This window comes from Dendrobates tinctorius, unplaced genomic scaffold (genome assembly GCF_039654945.1).
Source record: "Dendrobates tinctorius isolate UK_male_01 unplaced genomic scaffold, ASM3965494v1 ptg000186l, whole genome shotgun sequence".
NCBI lineage: Eukaryota > Metazoa > Chordata > Amphibia > Anura > Dendrobatidae > Dendrobates > Dendrobates tinctorius.
Genome location: NW_027361853.1, coordinates 2,304,718 through 2,322,002, shown reverse-complemented (window position 1 = coordinate 2,322,002; position 17,285 = coordinate 2,304,718). Strand labels below are relative to the sequence as shown.

The 17,285-nt window shown below is 43.9% G+C and overlaps 1 protein-coding gene across 1 annotated transcript in view; it reads right to left on the bottom strand.

Annotated features, from left to right (window-relative positions):
• Positions 1-17,285, bottom strand: part of RYR3 (ryanodine receptor 3) — an 869,465-nt gene that overhangs the window by 139,979 nt on the left and 712,201 nt on the right. The window contains exons 76-77 of the mRNA XM_073552155.1: positions 2,214-2,320; positions 21-72 (exon numbers count right to left, since the gene is read on the bottom strand). Of these exons, the coding sequence (XP_073408256.1) occupies positions 21-72; positions 2,214-2,320 (159 nt within the window). The remainder of the gene's footprint in view (positions 1-20; positions 73-2,213; positions 2,321-17,285) is intronic.

Genomic DNA, 17,285 nt, shown 5'->3' with positions numbered 1-17,285 from the left:
AAAGTTAGAGGCCGGCTTACCTTAGCCATCATAGCAGCATATGCTGTATACAAGGGGTCATCCTCGAGCTTGCTGTGAAAAAAAATAAAGTTAATAAATAACAATATTATCTATAGAATACAAAATTCCTATTAGGTTCAGTGGACACTAGATACAGAAAATGCCCCCCAAAAATCCCAGATTTCTCATCCTTAATCACCTTGTTTATTTTTATAAGATATTGATTTGTTTTGGAAATATAATAGAAAACTTTATCTGGCTGTAAGAGTGAGTCTCCACGGGCCGTATTGTTGACGCTTTGGACGTAGCGGAAACCCAGTTCCACCCAAAGCGTCGCCCCCTTCTGTACGCGCAGTGAATCCGGATGTGTTCATTGAACACATCCGGAATCGCCGCACCCCATACATAGGACTGAGCGTCGCCGCAAGGTAAACAGACATGCTGTGGTCTAAAAAGACGTGACGCTTGTCCGGAAACGCAGGGCCGCCAGATGCGTGTTCGCACACATAGTGGAGACGGGATTTCATAAAATCCCTTCCACTATGCTGCAACATCTGGACGCTGCGGATTGAACGCTGCGGCTGTACGTTCAATCCGCAGCTAATCCGGCCCATGAAAACATATCCTAAAACAACTAGCTGCAGTACAGTCCTATCTGCAGTAAGACACAATTATTATTAAGCTCTGGGAATACAATGTTGAGGGCCTATGATAAGGACATCAATATTAGTTCAGGGGTGGTCCGGCTCTAGGCACCCCTGCTGTTCAGAATTCTGAAGGAGCCTCAGTGTGCCATGTCCTTTTCATTGCAACCATTGCTCCATAGTGAACTGTTAGTAGGCCCTGTGGTTCAGAAAAAGCTCCAACACCAAGCACAGATATTACTACATTCCTTTATGGTGGGTGGGGGAGGGCACAGTTGATTGGGAAAAACAATAGAAGGGTCGGTATCTCCATTCTATGAAATCCAGATCCTGGATCACAACCAAAATAAGGCAGCATTCACATATCCATAATGCAAGGACCAGCCTCGAGTCATCTGACCTGAACTCAACTGCCTGAAAAGCATATATGAGGCTGTCAGTAGGAACTCTGTCAGTAGGATCAACCTTATTAAGCCATCTATATGGACATGCTAATCATAGGAATCTGAGTAAAATGATACCTAGATATCTGTGAACCGATGCCTTATTCCAGAGAAATCCATGTTTTATATGTAAAAGAGCTGTTAAGATCTATGGGCCGGACATAGATCTCCCTGAGAATCAGCCTTATTTTAAATGAACGGAGGCATTACCAGTGTGAGACATGTAGAACAGCAGAGAAAACTGTCAGTCATTACATATTCCACACGGTAACACCTTTTATAAGCCCTGGAGGCAGATTCTCAGTGAGATCAATGTCCGGCCCAAAGATCTTAACACCTGATTTACATATTAAAAAAAGCATGATTTTTCTGGAATTAGACATTGGATCTCAGATACCATTGTATCATTATATTCAGCTTTTTATGAACAACATGTCAAAAGAGATGACTTAGGAGGGTTGATCCTACTGACAGATTCCCTTTAATGCTATGTGAAATTCTAGCAATACATAATACATCTACAATTATAAGATCAGAATATGACTATTATTATATATCCTACATCACTGTCTCACTAGAATTTTTATCAGCATTTAAAAATGAAAAAAATCTGTAATTCGGAGGTCATTGCGTTTTCTGAATCTCTATTCAGTTGTGTACCTCCAGATATATAGTAAAACTATTACCGTTCAAGAGTCTACATTATATTATTTATCCTACATCACTTTCATAAGCAATTTTGCCATCAATAAGAGCATGGACCAGTATGGAGACAGCAACACAGGCTGGTTGTATTTGGTGCCATCCCGGAAAAAAAATCACTAGTGTAAGCAAAGTAGTGAAACTATTACACTACTGCTGCACTATAACAGTTTTTCTGCATAACTGAAGGAACACCAAGTATTTTGTGTTGGTGTTTCTTTTTATAGCATTTTCTCTTTTCGAAGGTCACAACTGGGAAGAGCTATAACAGCAGTTGCTCTAGACTGAGACACATAAAACATCTAGGAGGCCAAGTACAATTTTAATATTTAACGGGAGATACAAAAAACTATTAGTCCATATCCTAAAGGTCCCATATAGTCAGAGACAACCTCCTTCACGCAAATAGCTAACGGTATGGTACCTCCTCTCTGTAAGGGCATTGCGACTGAAGTGTAAAATAATCTGATGAAGAGGATCAGGTTTTTTCTCCGTCTCTTCCTCCTCCTCTTCTTCATTCTTCTTAGGATTCTGAGACACAGGAAGAATATTTCAGCAGTTTATTACCATGGATGAATTCTGCAGCACAAAAACCATCACTTGAGCATCTCCCTAGGTTGACATCAAGGTTGAGGGAATGTTGGCATCTTTCACTTAGTATCTTCTCCTAGTGTTAGTGTTCATACAGGCGCTCAGGTAATCTGCATAGCGCTTATATGCACAACCTTGAAGCTATCAGCACTATTAGGCTGCTGACCGGCAAATTTACAGGAGTAAAGAAAAAGGCATGTGGACACCAATCTAAGGCCGGGGTGACACTGGCGAGTGCAATTCGAGAAACTCGCGCATCAATACCCGGCACTGCCGCCGGCACTCGGGACTGGAGCGTTCAGCTGCATAGAAATACATGTAGCCACACTCTCCGATCCAGAGTGCCGGCGGCAGTGCCGGGTATGGATGCGAGAGACTCGCGCGAGTTTCTCGCATCACACACTCGCAAGTGTGACCCAGGCCTAAAAGAAAGAGTTGAGCTACTGGGGAAAAGAATTTATTTAGCTTAATCTGCAGCGAATTGGTAATGTTTTCATATACTGATCATGCAGCTCATGAAACTAAAGTAGATCGAGAGCGCTCATGTGAGATCAGCAGGAAGCATGGTGCACAGAAACACAAAGGAACTCACAATATCCAGACATTTGCTTTCATTTCTGTCCCACTGATAAAATGGAACATGGCTGGTTACTCGGTTCTGATGCTTCCATTCTGTGAACCATTTTCCATGAATGCTCAGACATGATAATATCAGAATTTCCCAATGGATGGCAACATGCTTCTACCACCTTGACAGCAGATTTCAGGCCATCATGTACCTCTCTTTCAGTTATCCTATCTACTATACTGGATATAAGTTTTGCACACATTATGTATTTTGTACATGCTAATGAAAAGCCAACTATGCTCAACGACTGCACCTTTTTGTGTGATGGAGGTTTTTTTTTGTCTGAGATCAAAGAAGCTGAGACGTAGGACATCGAAAAGATCGAGCAGAATTATATATTTTTTTATATTTTCTGAGGGTTCTTTGATTTGGGTTTTTAACATGAAGAGTACGTGAACATTAGCAATTTTCTTTTTATAGACTTAGCTCCAATGCACTTATTATTACCGATAATACCAAAAAGGAGGTGGTCTATATGACTGGCACTTCCAAAATAGCAGATAACCGAAAAAAAGAGGAAGTATTGCACTAAATACTAAAAAATATGACTTTTATTAGAACAATTTATAAAAACATAGTTCAAAGGTAATAACCATGTTATAATAAAAATAATAGTTTGTAGTATTTTGTGCATTATTACGGATCCATGTTCTTTAGATCTGTTTTACGGAAATCACAGAAATATATGACCGTACTGGAACTTTGTGTTCATACGTGGACAAATACAGCTTTCTTTGTGTCATTGAATCATACAGAATTCAAGAGAGAAGAAACTGTGGCACGTACTCTTATCATTCCTCTTCTGAGCTCCTCTCAGTTGATTAAAGGGAATCTGTCAGCAGGTTTTTGCAATGTAATCTGATAGCATGATAGCACCGTGAAGCAGGGACAGAGACACTGACTCCAGTGATGCATCACTCAGTTTACCAGGTGCTGCAGTCATTTATTTTTTTTACCCACTTATATAGAGCCATATATTCCACAGTGCTTTACAGATATTATAATCACTGTCCTCATTGGGTCTCACAGTATGTCTTTTTTTAAGTGTGGGAAGAACCTGGTGGAAACCCAAGATAACACGGGGAGAACGTACAAACTCCTTGCAGACGTTGTCGTTGGTGGGATTTTAACCCAGGACCAGGACTCTAGTGTTCCAAGGCTGCAGTGCTAACCACTGAGCTACTGTGCTGACTTTAGTTATGATATTTAGTTTCTCTGGAGGAAATCTATCAGAGCTCTGTTGTTGAGCTGTCTCTAGCCCTGCCCACACCCAGATTTCTGCCTACTTTGTATATTGATAGAAAGCTGCTATTCAGTGCTGGGGGCAGGGTTGGACAAGGAGGCACAAGGCCAGTTGTCCTGTAGTGATAATCTCCTGCTGATAAAAACTGATTGTACTGAAACAACAAAACACAGCCCATTAAGTGACATATCCCTGTAATCAAGGTCTCTGCTGGTACAGTATAGGGCTCTCAGATTACAAAGAAACAACCTGGTGACTGATTCCCTATAATTAACACAAGAGAGCTGAGCTGACCTTTGTGGCCATAAATCAGCTGAGAAGACTCAGAAGAAGATAAGAGGCAAGCTATAACCTCTTCTGTCTGAATTAACTGAAAATCCATACATCTTTCTGCAGACAGCAATAGACAGCGCAACACAGAACCTAAAGAAGGCAAATGGAGCAACATTTTAATGACACCCAATTGTGAAAAATTGAAGTTTTTTAACTGCAAATATATGCATTTACGTAAAAAACAAACTGCACACAAATGTGTCTCTGTCCTTTAAAATACACATTTATGGAACCCAGGAATAGAAGTTACAGTTAATAAAGTGTAATATTGTGTATCTCCAATATAATTTCTGTCATGTATACATTACATTTAAGTTTTATAATATTAGAAACATACCTAATATTAATTAAGTATTTTTATGTATTTTGTGGCTCAAGTCTACTAAAGTAGTATTACCCTTTTATCTAAAATGTTACTTTATGTTATCACTAATTATATTAATTGACACCGATTTTTCACATGCTTAATTCATCCTGTTCTTATCAATTACATACAATCTTATCAAGTTTTGCAGGATACTGTAGGGCACATGCACCACCAGCCCCCTAGCTATATCTCCTCCATGTAATACTAAAGCGCTGAATCTAACACTGCTAGGGTAAATAGCTGAGGCATAAGGGGAATCTGTTAGCATGTTTTTACTAGGTAATCTGAGGGCAACATGAAACTGAGACACTGATGTCTGTGATGTGTCACTTATTGGGCTTCATGCTGTTGTTTCAATGCAATAAACATTTTATCCGCAGGAGATAAACTGGTTTTTTTTTATCAATGCGGTACTAGTTGCCTTCTGGTCCAACCCCACCCATAGCGCTGATTAGCAACTTACTGTCAATACAATGTACACAGAAAGCTGCTATGGTAATCAGTGGTGTGTGCTGGGTTATACACAGCTCAGCATTGAGAGAACTGGTAGATCAATCTACAGCAGAGAAAACTCTGATTGTATCAAAACTACATCATTCCAGTAATTGACACATCACTGGAATCAGGATCTTTGCCCCCAACATCATGCTGCTCTTCAAAGGGTCAGCTTTCTGAGCTCTGCTACACCTACAGCAGAGAAAACTGATAATATTACAACTGCTGCAACCAGTAAACTAAGTGATACATTGCTGGAATCAAAGTCTCCTTCCCTACATTAAACTATTCTTTGATCAGGTAGCAAAAACCTGGTGACACATTCCCTTTAAATCTAGACACCTCCAGCAATAGTCGTGTGGGAACTAGAGGTAACATGCGGTAAATCCACAAGATCGATGTCATGGGTTTACTGCCACAGAGAGGGGCCAGAAGACCACAGAGTTTAATTCCACGTACTTCTGCACTGATTAGAAGCACTTCACCATCATAATTAATGGTGCAGATTTCTGCTAGCAGTGCAGAGGTTAGATCTGTTCAGTTTCCTTCTTTGATGGTCTCAGCTGTTCAGTATTGGCCATTCCCCTCTGCTTTTTATAATCTCATCTGGCAAGCAGGGATTGTCAGTGTCAGTTTCATACTGCCTGGTTCTGGAGTTGGAGGTGTTTGTTGAGGAGGCGTTTGGGGTGTTGTTCTACAGACTATTGTTTGTTTATTTGTCTGTGTGCATATCCTTAACCTCCAATTTGATTTTTCCTTCCTTTTACTTCACGGTGCACCACTCTGTTGTTTGTGAGTACATATTGTATGATTGGTATTTTCATTTATCCCTGTATGTCTTTCCTTGTTAGTTTGGTCTGTGTATTTTTAAATGCAACAACCCCCACTTCCCTAGGTGGGCAGGGGACAGATAAGGGCTGATTCAGGAGCTGAGCAAGGTATGTGGCCCCGATATCTTCAGCATTAGAATTAATCTGGGGAGCAGGTTTAGCTAGGGCACCCCTAGCTTTAGGAACAGGGGAGGAGCCCCAAGCCCTGGGAAGTCAAAATACAGTCGCATGACAACACTAATGTTGCTACATCTAAACTAAATTCCTTGCTACTTCATTATGTGCTTCTTTCACATAAGAGAGATGCATGATGGAAAAAGTTGAAAACACTGCTTGTCCGGCAGAAAGATGTCTGAACGCCATCTCAAGTCAATCCCTCTTTGTCCTGATACTTGCAGTATGTGGCTGTCCAGCTGAAGACTGTCAACTTTTCACAAACGTAAAATAAAGCACTCATTTATAGAGGAACTGAAACCAACTTACTGAATGTTTTCATTTTGTAAAAACACCATTAAGGACGGGTACGTTTGAGGACATGCAGGGCATGCAGGGTAGTGAACAGGGCAAATGTATGGAGTAGATAGGAATGGGTGATGGCGAGGGCATTGCATATAGTTGGAGGAGGTGAACAGCAATGTACTTGGTATGAAGAAGAATCATTGGCTCTAGCCCTGAGTGTCAATATAACCTTGTTAGGGCTAAACAAGCCGGGGGCAAAGTCAACTGGTCAAGATACATAGAGGGAACCAGTCGCGCTGGCTGCGCTGAAACAGAACAAAACAGAATTGAGAAAATGAAAAGGAGGGGAAAAAAAAGAATTACCGGTCAGAGGGTCAAAATAAGACAGAAAATGGCATCAGTTGTATTAAGTCTTTAAGCAAGTTTAATATAGAACAATAGTTTGCATCTTACACAACTTTTAAAGGAAAACTCAACTACATACAGCATACAATTGCGTCACTTGTAAGGGCTGTGCTTCTGTCCACCCACCCCCAAACCAGCAATCAAAAAACCTACTACGATATGTGGACATGACATCTTTAAGACCCTGATGCTGCTTTACCGGGGACTTTATTGTAACCTTTGTCATGGCTCGGTTACCGGCATATTTGCTTTGCACTTTCTATTATAAAAAGTGGGTGTATGCCAAATGAAGCCACGCAAAGAATGAATATGTTATTTCTTTTACCTGCTTCAAGGTATGCAAAGAAGTGACATAAGACAGAGCATGTGCGCAGCAATGTCGTTTTCACATTGCTGTGCACTATGTTTATTTTTTGTGGCACTTTCACTACACTTTTTGAGGTGGCATCCACCAGAAAATGATGTCTTGGGCACATTCTTTTAGCTACTAGCAATATAGCAATATCATACAAGAAAAAGGATGTTAGAACTCTATACAGCTATTCAGTTCTGATATCACTAGGAAAATGGGCGCAAGACTAGAAATCATTTGTCATTTTGGAGTCAATGATCAAAACTGGAACAAAATGTGTCATAAATGTGACAAAATAGTTAACAATACGACATAATTTAATTAAAAAAGGCAGCATGCCCTAAAAGCAACCGTACATTTGAAAAAAAATAAATACATTTTTTTTTTTTTTTTTTCACTACAGTTTAACATCAGTTAAAGCCACCGAGCAGAATTACAACCCTGTAATGCTATGGCTGTAGCATGCAGAAGAATCCACTTTGTACAACCATATTGGTAATATGACTGTACAAAGAGAAGACCTTCACATGTTAAAGCTATTTTTTGTCCTCCTCCTTCACAAAAGAGTAATAATTAGAAGACTTCACAATAAATGATGCGGCTTCAAGATCCCATGAAAAAACTAGTAGGGAAGGAGTTGAAAAATAGATTGTAAGTTACATTTGTCTACACTTTGGGCTTCCTCACAATTTACTATTGTAACGATCAGCTATATCTGATCTGACGGTTGAAAGATGCGAGTACAACTGAAGCTCTGACCGACGGGTCAGAGCGACGCCAGCAGCGTGGTCAGGTCATGTGATCACGCTGCTGACATCACTCGCCGCTCTGCAGAGGCACACATTGGTGGTAAGTGCTCCAGTGGAGCTGTAGACACTGAAGATTAAGTTCACGGTGGGTGGGGATTTGGAGTGGGGATGGGGGGATTTAATGTGTGTGGGAAGATTTGGAGTAGGGATGGGAGGATTTAATGTGTGTGGGGAGATTTGGAGTGGGGGTGAAGGATTTAATATGTGGGAGGAATTTGAAGACATGAAATGAGGAGCAAAGGGGAGATATAGGACATGTATTTATTGTATGAAGAAGCAGTATGGCGGGCATGTATGAGGAAACAGTACAGGGGAATGGAAGCATGGACGAGGAAACAGTATGGGGGAATGGAGGGCATGTATTATTAAACAGTATGGGGGATGGGTGCAGACACAGCATGGCGAGTGGGGGATGGGTGCAGACAGTATAGGAAGCGAACGGGGAATGTATGCGGACACAGTATGAGTAGCAATGGGACACAGTATGGGGGGTCAGGACTATGTGTGAGCAGACAGTAGAGAGTGAGGTGGTAAATATATGAGGAGACAGTATGGTGAACAGGGGATGTGAGAGGAGACAGTATGAGGAGGGAGGGGAATTGTGTGAGGTGACAGTATGGGGGGAAAAAGTGAGGACAGCATGGTGGAAAAAGTGAATGAGCACAGAATAGAGTAGTGGGGGCATAGCATGGGGGGACAGTGTAAAGGTACTGTCACACTTAGCGATGTACCAGCGATCCCGACCAGCGATATGACGTGGTCAGGATCGCTGGTACATCGCTAAGTGGTCGCTAGTGAGCTGCCACACAGGCAGATCTCACCAGCGACATAGCAGGGGTCGGGGGTCGCTACTTACCTGTCAGACGAGGCGATCCTGACGTCCTCCCGCCCGCGTCCACTCGTCGCTCGTCTCCACAGCAGGAAGCCCAGCATGAAGCTGACGACGAGAAACAGTTCAGGACATTCTCGTGCGATCAGCGATAACCAGCGGGGGAGCGGTCGGAGGTAAGTATCAGACATAGCGATATCGCTAGCGATATCGCTATAACATCACAAAAACCAGTGACGTTATAGCGATATTGCTAGCGATATCGCTTAGTGTGACAGGGCCTTTAGGGTACAGCCAGAAGGGGACAGTATACCAAAGAGGGGGAGTGTGATGAAAGGGTACAGTATAGAGACTGAGCCCTATAGGCAGGATACATTTTGAGAGGACAGTGTGAAAAGGGGTCCAGTATGGAAAGGAGAGGTCAGTGTGAAGAGCATTTACCTTAAGCGGGACAGCGTGGGGTCATATTTTGTGCAGACAATATAGTGAGGGGTAATTATTGATTCAGGGGCTCAGTGTGGGGCAGATATTTTTATTTAGGAGCATTATAATGACACTTCTATCTTTAAGGGCATCATGTGGAGAACTGGTGCAGAAGACCGGAGAAGATGGAAGTCTGCAGAGACGGCTGTGGATGAGAAAACTCATCATGGGGTCTGGACAAGATGAAGAAAAGAAGGAGACGACTCGAGACGACAACATCTATAAGGTACCTGGATGTAAATATTATTTGTGATACTGACTTATTCTCATGTTTTTATTTATGCTAGGAACATTAAAGGGGTTGTCCAGGTTTGTGCTGAGTCTGCAGACATTCTATGTGACTGCAGACTTCTGAATTCTTACAGTGCTCACTGAACGCTGTTAGGTTTCTCACGTGCTGGCGATTTACATACATGCAGTCACACGCTGACTAGACATGCGTGGCCTCACTCAATGAAAACGATTGGAGCAAGGCCGGGCACGTCTAGTCGGAATGTGACCAGAAGTATATAAATCACATGCTTGTGCTGACATGACCGTGTACTCTTGCCACCAGTACGGGAGAATCCTAAATGTGTGCAGTGCATTTGGTGTGAGAATTCAGAAGCTGCAATGTCAGGATTCAGCTCGGCAGGTTCCAGTAGTCATCACACAGACACTTCACTCATATGCGGTTTTCATACTTATGGTCCTGTGACAACGAGCTTCTCTTCCTGCTTCTCTCAGTTTTTCACTGAACATTGAGAGCATTAGGCTATGTGCACACGGTGCAGATTCTGCTGCGGATCCACAGCGTTTCTGGCCCTGCGGGTCCGCAGCAGTTTCTGCTGCATTGTACAGTACCATTGTTTTCAATGGTCAAACCAAAAACGCTGTGCGCATGCTGCGGATTTGCTGCGGGTTACAATCCGCAGCATGTCAATTCTTTGTGCGGATTCCGCTGCAGTTTCACACCTTATCCATTATGAAGTGTGAAACCGCAGGCTAATCCGCAGGTAAACCGCAGAACTTTTGATCTGCGGATTTACCTGCGGATTTTTACAAATCCGCAGCTCTCCAAACTACGTGTGCACATAGCCTTAGGGAGACCAGCTCGTCGGTACATGACTAAGTGTGCAAATCGCATGTGTGTTGGGGGCAAACTGAATTCTTGCCCCAGGTGCCAGGAAGCCTAAATACACCTCTGGGGAAGTGTATACATAAACATGAAAAACAATACATAGCTATTCTATTTACGGATAAAATATTTGTTATTTTTACCTTACAGCACAATTTCATTATTGCAAAATGTTGTAGTAAAGATTTATAGTTACTAATATTGCACATAGCTTGCTTTGCAGTAGTGATTATTCTGATTTCTGCATTCCCATAGCAGGGCAACATCTATCTATATAAAAAGAACAATAAGGGTCAACCATATAAATTATGTACGTTCATGCCTGTTGTTCACCTAGCTGACTTTTCCATTTAGCCTTTTTCTGTACATGACGGCATTAATGTGATATATCACTGAACATCTAATTACATTATTCCAAACAAAAATGTGATGGACCTGTACTCTAATTCAAATGAGTATAATAATTCAGAAGTCTGCACAATCATTACTAAGGCCTTGCGTAAGAATGTTGTGTGATAGAAATCACATGTGCAGTCACTGCCAGTGTTATTATATCAGCCTATTAGTAGGGACAGAAACATTAGGTTTGCAGCAGCAAGAAAATTAGCAATTTACATTAATCTCCTGGAGTACATCTTGGCTTTATTCTAAAGCGGTGTTCATTGATTGTCTATGAATGTGAAAGGGTTATAGCAATATGCATGACTGTGTATTGTTCACAAGAGGTTAATGCTAATACCTCTGATGAACTACTCCCTGGACCAAAGAAGTGACTGTATAATAATCAACATCCTCAGTGGTGTACAGTGTGCAAGGAGGTAATGCCTATAACACTAGTGGTCTAGGGTTTTGTAATTAGCAATTTTTGTAGCTTAGAGAAGATAATTACTTAGAAGGCTTGTCCCACGAACAAACCACATTTTTATCAATAGATCTTGGAATAATAATAAGTTCCACAATTGGATGTGTAAAAAAGAATGTTCCTGTGCTGAGATAATCTTATAAATGTGTCCAGGGGTGGATTAAGGGTAGCCAGGGCCCGGGGCAGTTCAGACTCTGTGGGCCCCCCTCGTCACGTGACGGGGGTCACGAATCGCAGAGCCACACTCTACATAGAGAATAATGGAGCCTCCAGCACCGACCTCCACCCGCAGAGCCGCACTCCACATAGAGAATAATGGGGCCTCCAGCACCGACCTCCACCCGCAGAGCCGCACTCCACATAGAGAATAATGGAGCCTCCAGCACCGACCTCCACCCGCAGAGCCGCACTCCACATAGAGAATAATGGAGCCTCCAGATCCGACCTACACCCGCAGAGCCGCACTCCACATAGAGGATAATGGGGCCTCCAGCACCGACCTCCACCCGCAGAGCCACACTCCACATAGAGAATAATGGAGCCACCAGCACTGACCTCCACCCGCAGAGCCGCACTCCACATAGAGAATAATGGAGCCTCCAGCACCGACCTCCACCCGCAGAGCCGCACTCCACATAGAGAATAATGGAGCCTCCAGCACCGACCTCCACCCGCAGAGCCGCACTCCACATAGAGAATAATGGAGCCTCCAGCACTGACCTCCACCCGCAGAGCCGCACTCCACATAGAGAATAATGGAGCCTCCAGCACCGACCTCCACCCGCAGAGCCGCACTCCACATAGAGAATAATGGGGCCTCCAGCACCGACCTCCACCCGCAGAGCCGCACTCCACATAGAGAATAATGGAGCCTCCAGCACCGACCTCCACCCGCAGAGCCGCACTCCACATAGAGAATAATGGAGCCTCCAGATCCGACCTCCACCCGCAGAGCCGCACTCCACATAGAGAATAATGGAGCCTCCAGCACCGACCTCCACCCGCAGAGCCGCACTCCACATAGAGAATAATGGAGCCACCAGCACCGACCTCCACCCGCAGAGCCGCACTCCACATAGAGGATAATGGGGCCTCCAGCACCGACCTCCACCCGCAGAGCCACACTCCACATAGAGAATAATGGAGCCACCAGCACTGACCTCCACCCGCAGAGCCGCACTCCACATAGAGAATAATGGAGCCTCCAGCACCGACCTCCACCCGCAGAGCCGCACTCCACATAGAGAATAATGGAGCCTCCAGCACCGACCTCCACCCGCAGAGCCGCACTCCACATAGAGAATAATGGAGCCTCCAGCACCGACCTCCACCCGCAGAGCCGCACTCCACATAGAGAATAATGGAGCCTCCAGCACCGACCTCCACCCGCAGAGCCGCACTCCACATAGAGAATAATGGGGCCTCCAGCACCGACCTCCACCCGCAGAGCCGCACTCCACATAGAGAATAATGGAGCCTCCAGCACCGACCTCCACCCGCAGAGCCGCACTCCACATAGAGAATAATGGAGCCTCCAGATCCGACCTCCACCCGCAGAGCCGCACTCCACATAGAGAATAATGGAGCCACCAGCACTGACCTCCACCCGCAGAGCCGCACTCCACATAGAGAATAATGGAGCCTCCAGCACCGACCTCCACCCGCAGAGCCGCACTCCACATAGAGAATAATGGAGCCTCCAGCACCGACCTCCACCCGCAGAGCCGCACTCCACATAGAGAATAATGGGGCCTCCAGCACCGACCTCCACCCGCAGAGCCGCACTCCACATAGAGAATAATGGAGCCTCCGGCACTGACCTCCACCCGCAGAGCCGCACTCCACATAGAGAATAATGGAGCCTCCGGCACTGACCTCCACCCGCAGAGCCGCACTCCACATACATGGCTGCTCTCAGTGCTCTGTGCTGTGCGCACAGAACCTGATGAGGAGACAGGGGTCACATGATCGGGGGCCCTGACACCTTACCTCCTGTGAGCTCATCACAAGCCTTTGCACGCTACCAGCTGCATCAGTGTTCACGCTACTTGTAGATGCTGCTGGTAGCAGAGCACATAATGCCGCCCCCACAGTCACTGACTTTTAGGTGGGGAGAATATGGAGTGCCATTGCAGCAGCCAGCAGGAATGTGGTGGGGGCCCCCTTAGAAGCTCTTGTGGTGGGGGCCCCGGGGCTGAAGCCCCGCCTGCCCGGCCCTGCGCGGTGGCGGATTATAATGGGGCAATTTACTGGCCTAGGCTGTGGGCCCCTTAACCCCACTGGGCCCGGGGCAACTGCCCAAATTGACCTCATTATAATCCGCCACTGAATGTGTCCCTGCTGTGTACTGTGTAACATCTGTGTCTGCACAGTCAGACACAGCCATTACACACCCTGAGCAGGGGCTAGGTTTGAAGCAGGGGCGGACACTGATAGCATGGTGCGCCCCTGTGCAAGATATGTGTCCACGCCCCCCTCCCTGCCCGGTATTCTGCTTATGATGAGGGCAATCTGGCCATGGGACCCCCGGAGCCTCAGGGTCTGAGAAACAAGCCAAATTGCCCTGATTATCACTGACCTACAAGCAGGGGCGTACATAGCAATCACAGGACCCCATAGAAAAAGTTCTATTTGGGCCTCCCCACACCTCTTAAAAATATATTAATTTATATTTTTTCACTGAGATGGAGATATATATACTGAATGTGTGTGTGTAATAAATATATACATCCGTTAGCATTCGGTTCTGCTGGTTCCAGCGCAGTCATTCTTGCAATCAAGTGACAACTAGTGTCCGCTGTGTCGGTGAATAGAACACTACAGACGCGGCTGATACTCTAGTTGGCACATACTAGCAAGTGTGCAAAGTGCATCCTCATGGTTATGTGATAGCTGCTGGAACCAGCAGAGCCCGACCATGTATATATTATATTACATTTGTGTCTGGTATCTGTGCCATCTGGTGTCTGCTCTATTCATTGTGTATGGAACTGATGAAAATAGCCGAGCGCAGCGCTCAGCAGCTCTATAGATAATAAATAGAGCAGAGGCCATACATGCACAACTCTGCTCCATCTAGGATGAGACTGCAGAGTCCTGTTCTCAGAATCTTTGGGGGGTCCAGTGGTTGAATGCCCAGTGATCAGGAAGTTATCCAGGATCTGATGGATCACACATACATCATACATACATATACCGTATGTACACACACAGATACACACATATATACCATACATACACACATACCGTACATAACACATACACCCACAGATACACATACGTATACTGTATACAAATATACACACACTTATATACTGTACATATAGTAACACATACCATACACACAGACCGTATACACATACATACAAATATACCGTACATACATACAGCACATAGAAATACACTATATGTACATACACACACATATACTGTACATACATACAAACACATATACTGTACATACATATACCATACACACAGATACACAGATAGATACACACACATAAATACACACATATACATATACTGTCCATACATACACACATATATACATATACAAGCACACACATACAAATCTATGACAACAGGTGATCAGATGAGCCATGGAGGAGGTCGGCCTCATAGTTCAGAGATCAGCTGAAGAGGGCTGCAGAACCTACTTTGGGGGATGAGGACACAGCAGAGAGGACTGATATCAGCCCCCTTTTGCGGCCATGCTGTCCCATGTAGTGAGCCTCCTCTCCGATCTCTTCTCTGTGGGTAGATGCTGCTGGGAATGGAACAGTGGAGAGAGCAGAAAACACATAGTAAGTTCTGCTCTTCCTCCACTGTTGTCCCCTGTGTGCTGTGTGAGTCAGGGCCCCTGACTACAGGTGAATACTCACCACTGGGACGCGCCATGCAGTCTGAAGGTGAAAGCGTTCATTGGTCAGCATCTCTCCCTGCATGACATGCCCCCTTTTTGAACTTCTGCACTCAGCGCTCCGCTCTGTTCCCGGCTCTGGGTAGTCGCATGATTACGGAAGGGAGTGAGAGGGTCCCGCTACTGCATGACACTGGGCCCCTCTCACTCCCGCCCATATTAATGACTCCGTGGCCCCATAGCGGCTGCAAACTCTGATGCCATGGGCAGTATGGCCCTGTCTTCAAGGGCCCCCTCCACATTCGGGCACCGATGCAGGTGCACCGGCAGCATGTCTGCCCCTGGTTTGAAGCATCTTAACAGGGTCAATAGCACAAAATAGTCAATGATTGCCAATTGATACAAAATTATTGGAATATCAAGACCACCACTAAAAATTCCAGATCCAGTAATAATATAGTATGGCATGTTAAATCTAAGATGACTAAATGGTCAACATATACCAGACTGCCTGTCAATTTTTTTTATGCCACTTGTGGCTTATGAAAATGTTGGTCTTTATTTGTCACTATTCTATATGCATTCCAATTTTATTACAATAATGTGTAACAGACTAGACTAAAGCTACAGTGGCATGTAAAAGTTTGGGCACCCCTGGTCAAAATTACTGCTATTGTGAACAGTTAAGCAAGTTGAAGATGAAATGTATATATATTTATTCATCTTTTAAATATTACATTTTAAAAATTATCAAAAGGAACTTTTACATGTCACTGAACATGTTCCATTCAATCCAAGTAAAACAGAAGGTCACCGTATCCAGCAATGATGAATGGAAAAGTTCCTTCGAAAATGAATAATGAAGATAATTACGCACCCTATTCCTATATGTTTTAAATAGTTTTCCAGCAGTTCTAAGATATACATTTTGCAATGATTTTAACCTCTTAAATCCACACATGATAGATGCTGGCTATATTACATAGCAAGCATCTGTGTTTAAAAGCAGAGCTGAGCTCTGTCCACAAATGTTAACCATTTAAATGCCGCTCTCAATTTCTGACAACAAAGTTTATATGGAATGCTCGCCGGCGATTGTGCGCACCAACTCACATTGGCACCCCGGATTGGATGACAAGGGAATAATGGGTTATCACAGCAGCTAGGGGCCTGCGGAAGGCCTCAATCAATGCCATATTAGTAGTCCTGTGAAGATCAGCTAGAGATTTGACTACTGCAATATATACCATAATCGATGGAATGATAGCAGAATTAAGTTCTCTAAAAGGGGCTAAAATGAAAAAAAAAAAAACAATGAAAAAAGGTTTTAAAAAATATTTTAAAAAAAGTAAAAGAATGTAAAAATTTGAGTTACTGTCTTTTACCCTTCTTCTGTGCAAGTTTGGTATCACTGTTATAGTGACCTGGAGAACCATGCTGTCCAATCATTTTTAACATACAATGAACGCCATTAAAAAAATATCCCAAAGCACATGGCACACAAATTTTTACCCTTTTTTCAGTACATTGTATGGTAAAATGAATGATTCACTTTAAGGCTGTGTGCCCACATAAGCATTTTTTTCGCGTTTTTTAAGTGTTTTTTCCATGCAAAAACGCTTAAAAAACGCATACATTAAGCATCCCATTCTTATAATGCATTCTGCAATTTTTGTGCACATGATGCGGTTTTTTCTGCATAAAAAACACATTGCGGTAAAAAAACGCAGCATGTTCATTAATTTTGTGGTAAAAAACGCATTTCCAACTATATTCTATGAGACTGGGGATGCTCCGGAAAAACGCATCAAAAATGCGCAAAAAACGCGTG